Raw genomic sequence first — 12,086 nt, forward strand, 5'->3', positions numbered from 1 at the left:
ACTAACCAGCGCCCTGACTAACCAGCACGCCCTGACTAACCAGCGCCCTGACTAACCAGCGCCCTGACTAACCAGAGCGCCCTGACTAACCAGAGCGCCCTGACTAACCAGCGCGCCCTGACTAACCAGAGCGCCCTGACTAACCAGCACGCCCTGACTAACCAGCGCCCTGACTAACCCTAACCCTGACTAACCAGAGCGCCCTGACTAACCAGCGCCCTGACTAACCCTAACCCTGACTAACCAGAGCGCCCTGACTAACCCTAACCCTGACTAACCAGAGCGCCCTGACTAACCAGCGCCCTGACTAACCCTAACCCTGACTAACCAGAGCGCCCTGACTAACCAGTGCCCTGACTAACCAGTGCCCTGACTAACCAGAGCACCCTGACTAACCAGCGCCCTGACTAACCCTAACCCTGACTAACCAGTGCCCTGACTAACCAGCGCCCTGACTAACCAGAGCGCCCTGACTAACCAGCGCCCTGACTAACCAGCGCCCTGACTAACCAGAGCGCCCTGACTAACCAGCGCCCTGACTAACCAGCGCCCTGACTAACCAGCGCCCTGACTAACCAGCGCGCCCTGACTCACCGTTTTGGGGTCACACAGAGCGGTGTTCAGCAGCACTCTGTAGCGGAACATGAAGTCTTTGAAGGTGTGGCGGATAGGGAACCCCAACTTCCTGATGCGCACGGTGTCCATCATACCAGAGTAGCGCAGCTGCACCATGCACAGCTCTCTGTCGAAGCCCTGGAGGAGAGAGGCACCGGTCAACTCAACGTGATGGGGGGGCACCGGTCAAGTCAGCGGTGAAGGGGAGTCAGGGAGTCACCGGTGGGGAGTCAGGGAGTCACTGGTGGGGAGTCAGGGAGTCACCGGTGGGGAGTCAGGGAGTCACCGGTCAACTCAGCGGTGGTGGGAGCCCAAACAGAGTTTGGTCTGCACTGTACATTTTAGTTTTAGATTTAGAGACTCATGGAGTTGCGTTCAAGTGCAGTTGTTCAAGAGAAAATGTTGTTGAGATGTTAAATAACTCCAACTATAATTTTTTTGATGAACTGACTGAACTTGTGTAAATGTGTAACTTTTTTGTAAAAACACTTAGGTACTTTTGAAAAAATCTTGAGCAAGTATTATTATTTATTTCCTATTTCAGGAAACTTCAATCCTCAGACGTTGCGGACACCGTACATGCATGATAACCCTAACCCCCAGTGTGTGCTGCCCTCACCTCAGAGTTCTTGTCCCTGTTGGGCTTGAAGCAGCGGATGAAGAACGGCTGGCAGGCGTCCAGGGCCTTCATCAGGGACTCCAGTGACCTGCGGAACTGACCGCTCAGCGTGGGCATCTGCTTCTTGTCCCCCATGGCCTGTAGGGCGGAGTGGGGGGGAAATCCATTTTTCTTGTTTTATCACTCTCTCTCTCTCGTTTTTATTATTTTTACTTTTATTTTGATCTTAAATACTTCATTTCTTTACTTGTGGGCACGGTTTAGGATGTCTGGACTTTGAACATTTCATGTTTATGAAAGGCTTGTTAATGTACTGGTTTTCTCATGCATGTGACCAAAAGAGTTTAAACTTAACTTAACTTGAGCCAGAAGGTCCTGGGTTCAATCCCCTTCAATCAACGTCCAAGTTAAGATGCCTGACTCTGACCTGCTACTCATAGACCACTATCTGTGTTCACTCTTAACTGCCTTTGATCAAATCCCCAAAGTTTTCCACACAATTTACATACCCGTAGGGAATGCGAGGGAGTTATTATGGTGACCTTGTTGTTCGCAGACTTCTTCACGGCCTTGTTTTGAAGTTCACTTTTAAATATGTCATGAAGCAACTTATTCTTGGATATGCTGATCATCATGATGATGTTGGAGCTGATGGCATCTCGGTTTTTCTCCAAGAATCCTGAAAAGAGAATAAAGCTCCTTAACTACACCAATCATGTTGAACAATGTTTTGAACGATCCGTTTAGACTGGTAATGTGTTGGATACCATTAGAGTCATAGAAAACTTTTCCGGCAAAGTGTTGGATGCCAAATTTGCTGTCGTGTTCATTCTTTGATGAGACATAGCCTTTGTTCTCCTTGTGCTGTTTGTTCATCTTGTACAGCATAGTGCTATCTGTGCCCTGAAACACGACGAGAAACACGACGAGATCAATCCATGCTGGTTAATTCAGACAAAACAATCAATCCATCCATTCATCCACCCATCAATCATCTGTCCTACCATCTGTCCATTCATCCATTCATCCCTCCATCCTCCACCCTCCCAACAATACATAGATCAAACTTCCAATTCATCCGTCCATATACCCAATCATTCATTCATCCACCATCCATCCTTCCACTAGTCCGTCCCACCATCTCCAAACAGTGGTCCAGGTGCGGTATCCAGCGCTCCGTCTCCGAGGTTCCCAGGCCCTACCTTGGGGAACTGGCTCTCCTCGTCGATCATGGCCAGCAGGTTGCAGGGCTTCGACACCAGGAGGTCCAGGGTGGCCTTGTTGTCGCTGAACTTGATGTTGTCCCACACCACGCCCTGCCGGAGGTACTCCTGCTGCTCCAGCTCGAAGATGTTCACCACGAAGAACTGCTGGAGCTTCTCATTGGCCAGGTTGATGCACAGCTGCTCGAAACTATCCCCCGCAATAAAGCATCAGCTGACGTTAAAGGGTAGGCACACTCATATCTATTACTGTCCCTCCGCAATAAAGCATCAGCTGACGTTAAAGGGTAGGCATACTCACATCTATTACTGTTGCTCATAAATAGTGGTAATTAATGTTGGTGGAAATTCTCTGTAAACACAAAAAGTCTTCTACTTTTCGGCGAGATCGCTTTTTTCCAGAGAGGCGGTTTTCCCCCTAGCTCGTGCTAGAGGGACGTGGGGTTTGACAACGTTTGACCACGCCCCTCTCACTCGCTCTCATGTAGCCTAATGCAGAGGTTCTGGTAGAACGGGGGGTTAACTCACCCTCTCATAAACCAACACTTTAATGCGGCGGTGCTCCTGGTAGAACAGGGGATTAACTCACCCTCTCATAAACCAACAGTTTTGATGAGATCGTCAAATAGATGCCCGCGGGCTGCGGTCAGAAACTGTCTTTACCTGTTGATTACGAAGTTCTCAAAGCCGAATATGTCCAGCAGGCCAATGGAACGATGGCAGGAGCCAGAGTCCTCTCTCACCACCTTTCCGATAATGCCATTGATCTTCCCCACGATCCACAGGAACATCTTGTTGTAGACGGCCTGGAACGTTCCACACACACACAACGTTCCCACTGTCAGGTGCACACAGGACCTCACCACCTGTTTTCACCATCACTGTCCATTGACGGAGATTGAGGGGTGCATTTGATACCTTGACCAGGGCGTCCCTGCAGTCTGCAGCCTGCTCTTTGTTGAGGGGCTTGGTCACGGTCTCTCTGTTGGTCAGGAAGGAGCGCTGGGTCATGCTCTTCTCCAGCGTGTCCCCTGGCACCTGGAGGGTAAAACAAACGCACCCACGTTCAGCACACCTGTATTCAGGTGGAGAGTAGGCGGTGTAACATCACCTAACACCCCCACATTGCTCCTCATCTCCATGTTATGTCCTCCATTAGTACCATGGATAGATGCATGCAGAGGCGGATGGCAGAGCTTTGTGTGTATGCATCTCTTCCTCCCAGATGGGACTAGGTCAAACATTGGGCATAACATGAACCTAAAATAAACCTCTATATAAGATGGGCCACAATAGACGATACTGAAAGAAACACAATCACTTAAATAAGCCAACAAATGAAATTGTGCATGATGCAGGCCAATTCAGAAATTGTGATTGGACAATTATCAAGGACCACTTACTGTATTTTTCTTAAGGGCAGCCATCAGCGATTGCTGTGATCCTTCTGTAACCCTCCCTCTGTAGTGTGCTTTACACTGTATTTTCTAGGTTTTTATTTATAGTCATTCTTTTCAAATTTGAGTTATTCCCATGTAGAGAGTTTAGTTGTCGTTAGTGCGTCCCTGTGCTTCCTGCCTGTGAAGGAGCGAGGGTGAGCAGGGGTAATAACAGCTTACATCCAGCATGCTGGAGGCCAGGGAGAAGTGTTCTGAGCTGCAGACATTACTGCTGTCCATGTTGTTCTGGGACGTTTCTGTAGGGGCAGATACATCAAATCACATTTTCTAGACCATTTTTATGTAATAAACGTAGTTTAAAATATACATTTTATAAACTTGGGTAGGTCCATATTAATTATCTGGACTGAATTTGTGATACTCTATTTCAGTCTAAATAGTTAAAAAAAGGATTCTTGTTTCTTCAGAGATACTTTAAAACAGCAATGGCCTGCTTTCGCTTCCAGAGCTGAACCGTTCCAGAAGCACCTCCAGAAGGAAGGCCTTGCCTTCAAAGCTGATGTTAAGGGTTAGGGTTAGGGTTAGCTAACCCTAACCCTAACTGAACCTCCAGCAGGAAAGCCTCGCCTTCAAAGCTGATGTTATGGGTTAGGGTTAGGGTTAGCTAACCCTAACCCTAACCCTAACCCAACAACCCTAATACTGTTTTAGGGTTAGTGTTAGGGTTAGCTAACCCATCCCTAACTCTAACTGAACCTCCATCAGGAAGGCCTTGCCTTCAAAGCTGATGTTTCCCAGATGCAAGATGGCCGCCAGCAGCTTGTAGATCTCCCAGCTCTGGCTCTCCCTGAAGGTCAGGACCTTCAGGGCGCCGCCGATGCGGCCGAAGTCTTTGGCGTCGTCCCGACCGTCGCACACGATGCTGCCCCCCTGGTGGACCGGGGAGACGGTTCATAGGGTTAGGGTTAGGGTTAGCTAACCCTAACCCTGGCGGACCGGGGAGACGGTTCATAGGTCAGAGGGTTAACCATCGAAGATGTACACTAACAAATGTACATTTACCAACTGTTTGCCCTGTGACTATGAGTAAGAGCTACAGTTTAAGTATTTATAGGGAAGTATTTTCAGTATGTATGAGATTCGGTTATAATTCACAAAATCTCAATACACAATAACACCTGACAGGACACAAGCAATCAAACATCCAAAGGAGAGTTCCATACCCGAGTGAGGAAATTGTACTCTTTGGCATCTTTCAGACCCAGCTTCTCCCTCTGCTCGGCCGTCAGCCCGGCCAGCATACAGTAGAAGATGTGGAAGTTCCTCTCTGCCTCAGCCTGGAGGGGTCATTAGCATTCAGCCCACATGTTTACCAAAACAATATAGTTAAATAACAGGAAGAATGTTTAATTTCACTCATTATGACGTTTCTTTGACGGCACCAAAGAAAAATGTGTTTTTAATAGACAAGGTTTTGAAAAGCAGAGTAAAATAAAATAAAAGTAAATATCAACCAAATATTAGAGTTTAGTTTTGCTCTGATGGGGGGTTTAACCCGGAGGTCTTGAGTTTAAATACATGTAACGGATGTGACTGGTAAAGGTATGGTATGTGTTATGGATCCTCCATCTTGCTGGCGTATTGAGGGGGGGGGGGGTCCCACCTGGTGACAGACACGGCACTTCTCCAGAAGGTACTGCTCCACCCGTGCCCCCTCGATGGCCCCGTCCTGGTTAAAGGAGATCTCCAGGTACTTCCCGAAGCGGCTGGAGTTGTCATTGCGGATGGTTTTAGCGTTCCCAAAGGCTGGGGGGGAGGGAGGCGTCATGGATCCCAACTCACTAGCTCTATGACGTAACGCCCCGTTTAGTCTTTAATATACTTACTTACTCATTAACGCACAAATTCACTTATTCACTCCATCCCGCCCTCACTCACTCACACGCTAACTCACTCCCTAACTAACAAAACACACCCATACTCAATCACCCACTCATACTCAAACTCATCCCTCCCTCCTTCACTCACTCACTCCCAAACGATTCACTCACTCTATCCTAAAACTCCATGCATCACCCCTCCCCTTGCATGCACTCCTCCTGCCTCTCTGTGATGTACTGAGTGTGTCTGACGGTGCTGTCAGTACTGCAGCGTGTTGCTGACAGTACTGACAGTACTGACAGTACTGCAGCGTGTTGCTGACAGTACTGACAGTACTGACAGTACTGCAGCGTGTTGCTGACAGTACTGACAGTACTGCAGCGTGTTGCTGACAGTACTGACAGTACTGACAGTACTGACAGTACTGACAGTACTGCAGCGTGTTGCTGACAGTACTGACAGTACTGCAGCGTGTTGCTGACAGTACTGCGGTGGTTCTGCTGTGTTAATACCCTCTAGGATGGGGTTCAGTGTGTCTGTCAGTACTGCGGTGGTTCTGCTGTGTTAATACCCTCTAGGATGGGGTTCAGTGTGTCTGTCAGTACTGTGGTGGTTCTGCTGTGTTAATACCCTCTAGGATGGGGTTCAGTGTGTCTGTCAGTACTGTGGTGGTTCTGCTGTGTTAATACCCTCTAGGATGGGGTTCAGTGTGTCTGTCAGTACTGCGGTGGTTCTGCTGTGTTAATACCCTCTAGGATGGGGTTCAGTGTGTCTGTCAGTACTGCGGTGGTGCCTCTGTGTTAAAACCCTCTAGGATGGGGTTCAGTGTGTCTGTCAGTACTGCGGTGGTTCTGCTGTGTTAATACCCTCTAGGATGGGGTTCAGTGTGTCTGTCAGTACTGCGGTGGTTCTGCTGTGTTAATACCCTCTAGGATGGGGTTCAGTGTGTCTGTCAGTACTGCGGTGGTTCTGCTGTGTTAATACCCTCTAGGATGGGGTTCAGTGTGTCTGTCAGTACTGCGGTGGTGCCTCTGTGTTAAAACCCTCTAGGATGGGGTTCAGTGTGTCTGTCAGTACTGCGGTGGTTCTGCTGTGTTAATACCCTCTAGGATGGGGTTCAGTGTGTCTGTCAGTACTGCGGTGGTTCTGCTGTGTTAATACCCTCTAGGATGGGGTTCAGTGTGTCTGTCAGTACTGCGGTGGTTCTGCTGTGTTAATACCCTCTAGGATGGGGTTGGACTCCAGGATCTGCTGCTCCAGGTTGGACCGCCGGCCGCTGATGGCGGCGAGGTACTGGAGGATCAGTTTGGAGCTCTCTGTCTTCCCCGCTCCAGACTCACCACTGAGAGAGAGACAGAGAGAGAGAGAGACACAAACAGACAGACAGACAGACAGAGAGACACAGACAGACACAGACAGAGTGAGTGAGTGAGTGAGTGAGTGAGTGAGTGAGTGAGTGAGTGAGTGAGTGAGTGAGAGAGAGAGAGAGACAGAGAAACAGGATTGGAGAAATAGATATAGACAAGAAAGTGAGTTATCAGTGAATAAGTAACTCTGGTTGTTCTTTCAAGGAAACCAGAAGAAAAACCATTAAAACCGTAATAAAGTGTATCCCCTGACACCCTCATTAAGTGTGTGTACGTGGGTAGGTGTGTGTACGTAAACCCTTCCCTTATACTGGGGTTAAAGGTGTGTGTGTGTGTATGAGCCCTGCCATAACGTTGGTTATTTGTGTGTGTGTGTGTGTGTGTGTGTGTGTGTGTGTGTGTGTGTGTGTGTGTGTGTGACCTGATGATGCAGCACTGGTCGGTGTCGTAGCGCTTCAGGTTGTAGTAGCAGGTGTCGGCGATGGCGAACACGTGAGGGGGAAGCTTGCCCAGCTTCTGTCCGTGGTACAGCTTCACCTGGGGGTGGGACAACAACACACGCACACTGTGTCAGGCCACGCTATCCCACTGGGATGGCTCTCACCCCCAGTCTCAGAGGGCTGTCTGAGGCCACCCTGAATCCTATTGAGTAAGGAATGGAAAACCCTCAACCGGAGAAAGGAAACCTTCAGAAGGAAGCATAAGAAGAGGGGATAAAGGATCCCATTTCACCAGGGTTGGTTAGAAGGGAATGGGAACTGAATGGGCATTCACAAACAAGGTCTACAAGGAAGCTATTTATCCTTAGTTACTTTAGGTTCAGCATGAAAACATAGACAAAAAACATTTCATTGTGAATCAGCTTTTAACGCCCACTTTGTTTTGAAAGGCGCTGTATAAATAAAGATGATCCATATTCATATTCTAGTCCCTAAAGCCTCACCTGTTCTTCGGTGTAGAGGGGCAGGTCTTTGTACGGGTTCACCGCCACCAGAACAGATCCTGTGTACGTCTGTGGTGGTGCAGAGCAGATGTACATGTCACCGTGACGATCAGCCCACATAGAAACACAAAGGTGGCATTCGCCCAGCTTTGGCAAGACAATAACATGTGGTTCCCCTTCTCATCTCTTCCCTATGAATCCATTATGTCACTTTATCATTCTTTTGCCATAGATTGACTTTAGAGCAGATGTTATTATCCAACATGGCTTATTTGTATATATATATAGCTTGATATATTCATAGCTCGAACAGTTAAAGACGATTTCATGATTTCAAACACAAACTCAAACCGAACAGAATAAGAAGAACCATGGCCAACGAGGGATGGTGGGTTTCTCCACCACCCTCTGTGTGTGTGTGTGGACCTACGTAGATGAGGCCCTTCCTGTGTCGGACCAGCAGGTTCCTGAGCAGGCCGGCCTCCGACAGGTCTCCCAGCTGGATCATGTCGTCCACGCCCTCCACCGAAGTGTCGTGCATTGGCCGGGCGGAGGAGGCCTGCTGATCGGCTTTCAGCACGCGCTCCTGGGCGACCAGACACACGCGCTTAGCCTTAACCACTAACCCCTAACCCCAACCCTAACCCTAACCCTTAGCCTTAACCACTAACCCCTAACCCCAACCCTAACCCAGCCCTATGCTCCCACATTTCACTGGGAAATAACCCTAACCCTAACCCTTAGCCTTAACCACTAACCCCTAACCCCAACCCTAACCCTAACCCTTAGCCTTAACCACTAACCCCAACCCTAACCCAGCCCTATGCTCCCACATTTCACTGGGAAATAACCCTAACCCTAACCCTTAGCCTTAACCACTAACCCCTAACCCTAACCCTAACCCAGCCCTATGCTCCCACATTTCACTGGGAAATAACCCTAACCCTAACCCTAACCCAGCCCTATGTTCCCACATTTCACTGGCACCGTCGGATCCTGCCTCACTTGGGCCCGAACATCTTGTCGGAATTGAGCTAGGGTTAGCCCCAACCCTAATGCTGTCTGCTATGCTTTTCATCAAATATTGTGGAAAAAGATTACTCATTAATTTACTATAAAGTGCTTCCAAAAATGATTGTGGGATAGGGTATAAATTGAAGGGAAATATAAGGAACACAAGTGCTAATTTTGAAAATGTCCTCGAAATGTTGGACCATAGGGTTTCATTTTGTGAATAATCTTAGAAATAAGAAAAGATTTAGAAATGTGTGAACATAGGGCTGACCCCATAAAGATAAGCAACCAACAAGCTAACCAAATAACGAACCAACAAACTAACCAACCAACCAACCAACCAACAAGCTAACCAAATAACCAACAAACTAACCAAATAACCAACAAGCTAACCAAATAACCAACAAGCGAACCAAATAACAAACCAACAAGCTAACCAAATAACCAACAAGCTAACCAAATAACCAACCAACAAGCTAACCAAATAACCAACAAGCTAACCAAATAACCAACCAACAAGCTAACCAAATAACCAACAAGCTAACCAAATAACCAACCAACAAGCTAACCAAATAACCAACAAGCTAACCAAATAACCAACCAACAAGCTAACCAAACAACCAACAAGCTAACCAAATAAACAACAAGCTAACCAAATAACCAACAAGTTAACCAAATAACCAACCAACAAGCTAACCAAATAACCAAGAAGCTAACCAAATAACCAACAAGCTGAAAACTGTTCAACCGTATGACCAAGCTTCCACCAACCTGCAGGTAACGCAGTATGTAATGGAAATATATACATGTATATTTACTTCTTCACAGAGAACTGGGTCAAAGCAGTATTCAAGAGAGACACTGTATTTACAAGGAGTTATTTTGCTGTTTTGGTATCTCAAACCACCACACATAGAGACACTCAAACTGGCACACACATATAGACACACTGGCACACACAATCTCTGACACACACACACACACACACACACACACACACACACACACACACACACACACACACTAAGATGGTGTGTGTAGTTACCTTCCCCTCATCGTCCACCAACAGACATTGATTAGAGTCTGCCTTCTTCACCCTGGCCCCAATGGGTACCCCTATTTTGGAGTCCACCCACACCCACTCCCCCTTCAGAAAGACACACAAAGCATGAACATCAGTTACATTATGTTGAATATCACATATAATATAAATATGACGTCAACCTGTTGGCGTCATGAAGCCTTCAAGATAAACCACTGATCAACAATTTCCTTCCTGGCGGCTTATGGTTATTCCATAACTGAATAACTGACTTTTTAAAGGACACCGCTGCAGGAGAAAATATTGAGCAACACCGATGCTGCTTCCTGATCTGTGATCACCAATACTGATCACAGAGCACCCAGTAGTCGTGTTTAACGGTTCAATTCACTCATACGTTGTCAGGACTTACCTTTCTCAGCATCGCCCAGCTTTTCTTATTTCATACAAAGCAGAGGTTGGCTCGGTGGCATAGTCGATCTGTCAGAGATGTGCAGGGAGTGAATGACATCGTTCCAGAAACACATCGATATACATATACAATATACACTCCTGGCAGTGAATGTAAACATGTAGACCGATGAAAAGAACCCAGGAAGATAAAACGCTTCTCCTGCCAATGTCGACTCTAAAATTAATGTTCAAATAATCAAGTTTAACTTCCCAAGTTTCCATTAATCGATGGTCGGGAAACGATGCAAGAATGATTATTGGCACATAATCACCACGCCATGATAGAAGACGGTTTTACCTGACAATCCTTTGAATTTAAATGAATCTCAGATGGTACCTCCAGGAGCCGAGCTGTGGTCTGCTTCCCGTCTGGCAGGAGAGTGAGAGGGCAAAGGCACAGCACAGCTGATAGCACCCACAGATTCTGATCATTTATGGCTCTTTGACTTTGAACTTTCTCAAGCTGCATGAAGAGGGAGGCAGGAGTTGGAAAAGAGAAGAACCCTCTGACTCTACAGTAAACCAGCGGGTCATGGGGTGGGGTGGCGAGCCCCTGGCCCATTGGGGACCCCCTGGCCCAGTGGGGACCCCCTGGTTGGGGTCCTTTTCCTCTGGGTCCACTACAGGTAGACTAGAGTTAAGGGCTGGCTTAGGGGCAGGCCTTGGATTCCAACTTAAAACACCTGAGAAAGGAATTCACATATAAACATATAGAAATGTGAAAATCACTATATATATATATATATATATATATATATATATATATATACATACACAGTATATATATCACTGCTACAGAACACTTACAAACAATGAACGTTGGACATATTTTATCCTTGAAATACAAAATATTCTTACAAATATGAGAACCATGTACTGTACACAAACCGTATAAACATAATAAGGTAGAAAGCAAGAGAGCGCTGTTGGACCTTGGCTGTGACCCTGGTGACACCGACGCCTGGCTCCGTAATAAAACCATAAAGGCGTCTATAAATGAAGATCCAGTAATTGAGGGGTGAGTCTTCCCGGCTTCTCTGGGACAAACTCCAAAGCGTGTTATGCGGTATGCTGATGGATAAGGGTGAGTCTAGGGCGGGGAAGGTACTAGAAACCTAAGGCGAAAGAAAAACATAACTTAAATAAGCTTTGCTACTGGAGCCTCAAGTCAGAGCACGGGCAAACCTGTAGGTCAGAGTGAACAATTAGTGTGATCAAACTATTTCCTATCATCTTTGTATTATCTGGTGTTGTGTACTCAAACATACACGTGTGCATCGATAATGCCAGGACAGACTTTTCACCAGGTAGGCCTGTAAAACATACAGCAACCAGTTCATCTGGTCATTCTATATATAATATAGATGAACTAAATTAACTGGTTGCTGCATTTATTTTTATTATCATTCAGCATGTATTTATGGCCGCGGTAAACCCGGGCCCAGCCACGGTATTGTTCGCCTCATTTGGAGGGTGGACGCCCTCCTGTGCGGACGTGGAAGCAGAGTTTAGTTTACACAGAAGCCTGA

The 12,086-nt window shown here is 47.0% G+C and overlaps 1 protein-coding gene across 1 annotated transcript in view; it reads right to left on the reverse strand.

Moving 5' to 3' along the window:
* Positions 1–10,528, reverse strand: part of LOC307091737 (unconventional myosin-VIIb-like) — a gene marked incomplete at both ends in the record, with an annotated part of 31,786 nt that extends 21,258 nt beyond the window's left edge. The window contains 17 exons of the mRNA XM_079759387.1: positions 595–753; positions 1,235–1,372; positions 1,744–1,913; positions 2,002–2,137; positions 2,437–2,647; positions 3,121–3,263; positions 3,376–3,495; positions 4,077–4,153; positions 4,634–4,787; positions 5,081–5,194; positions 5,521–5,663; positions 6,959–7,080; positions 7,527–7,642; positions 8,049–8,117; positions 8,479–8,634; positions 10,108–10,209; positions 10,517–10,528. Coding sequence (XP_079615513.1) covers positions 595–753; positions 1,235–1,372; positions 1,744–1,913; positions 2,002–2,137; positions 2,437–2,647; positions 3,121–3,263; positions 3,376–3,495; positions 4,077–4,153; positions 4,634–4,787; positions 5,081–5,194; positions 5,521–5,663; positions 6,959–7,080; positions 7,527–7,642; positions 8,049–8,117; positions 8,479–8,634; positions 10,108–10,209; positions 10,517–10,528 — 2,142 coding nt within the window. The remainder of the gene's footprint in view (positions 1–594; positions 754–1,234; positions 1,373–1,743; positions 1,914–2,001; positions 2,138–2,436; positions 2,648–3,120; positions 3,264–3,375; positions 3,496–4,076; positions 4,154–4,633; positions 4,788–5,080; positions 5,195–5,520; positions 5,664–6,958; positions 7,081–7,526; positions 7,643–8,048; positions 8,118–8,478; positions 8,635–10,107; positions 10,210–10,516) is intronic.
* Positions 10,529–12,086: the final 1,558 nt, after the last annotated feature.

This window comes from Pollachius pollachius (assembly GCF_949987615.1).
Source record: "Pollachius pollachius genome assembly, contig: scaffold_67, whole genome shotgun sequence".
NCBI classification, from domain to species: Eukaryota; Metazoa; Chordata; class Actinopteri; order Gadiformes; family Gadidae; genus Pollachius; species Pollachius pollachius.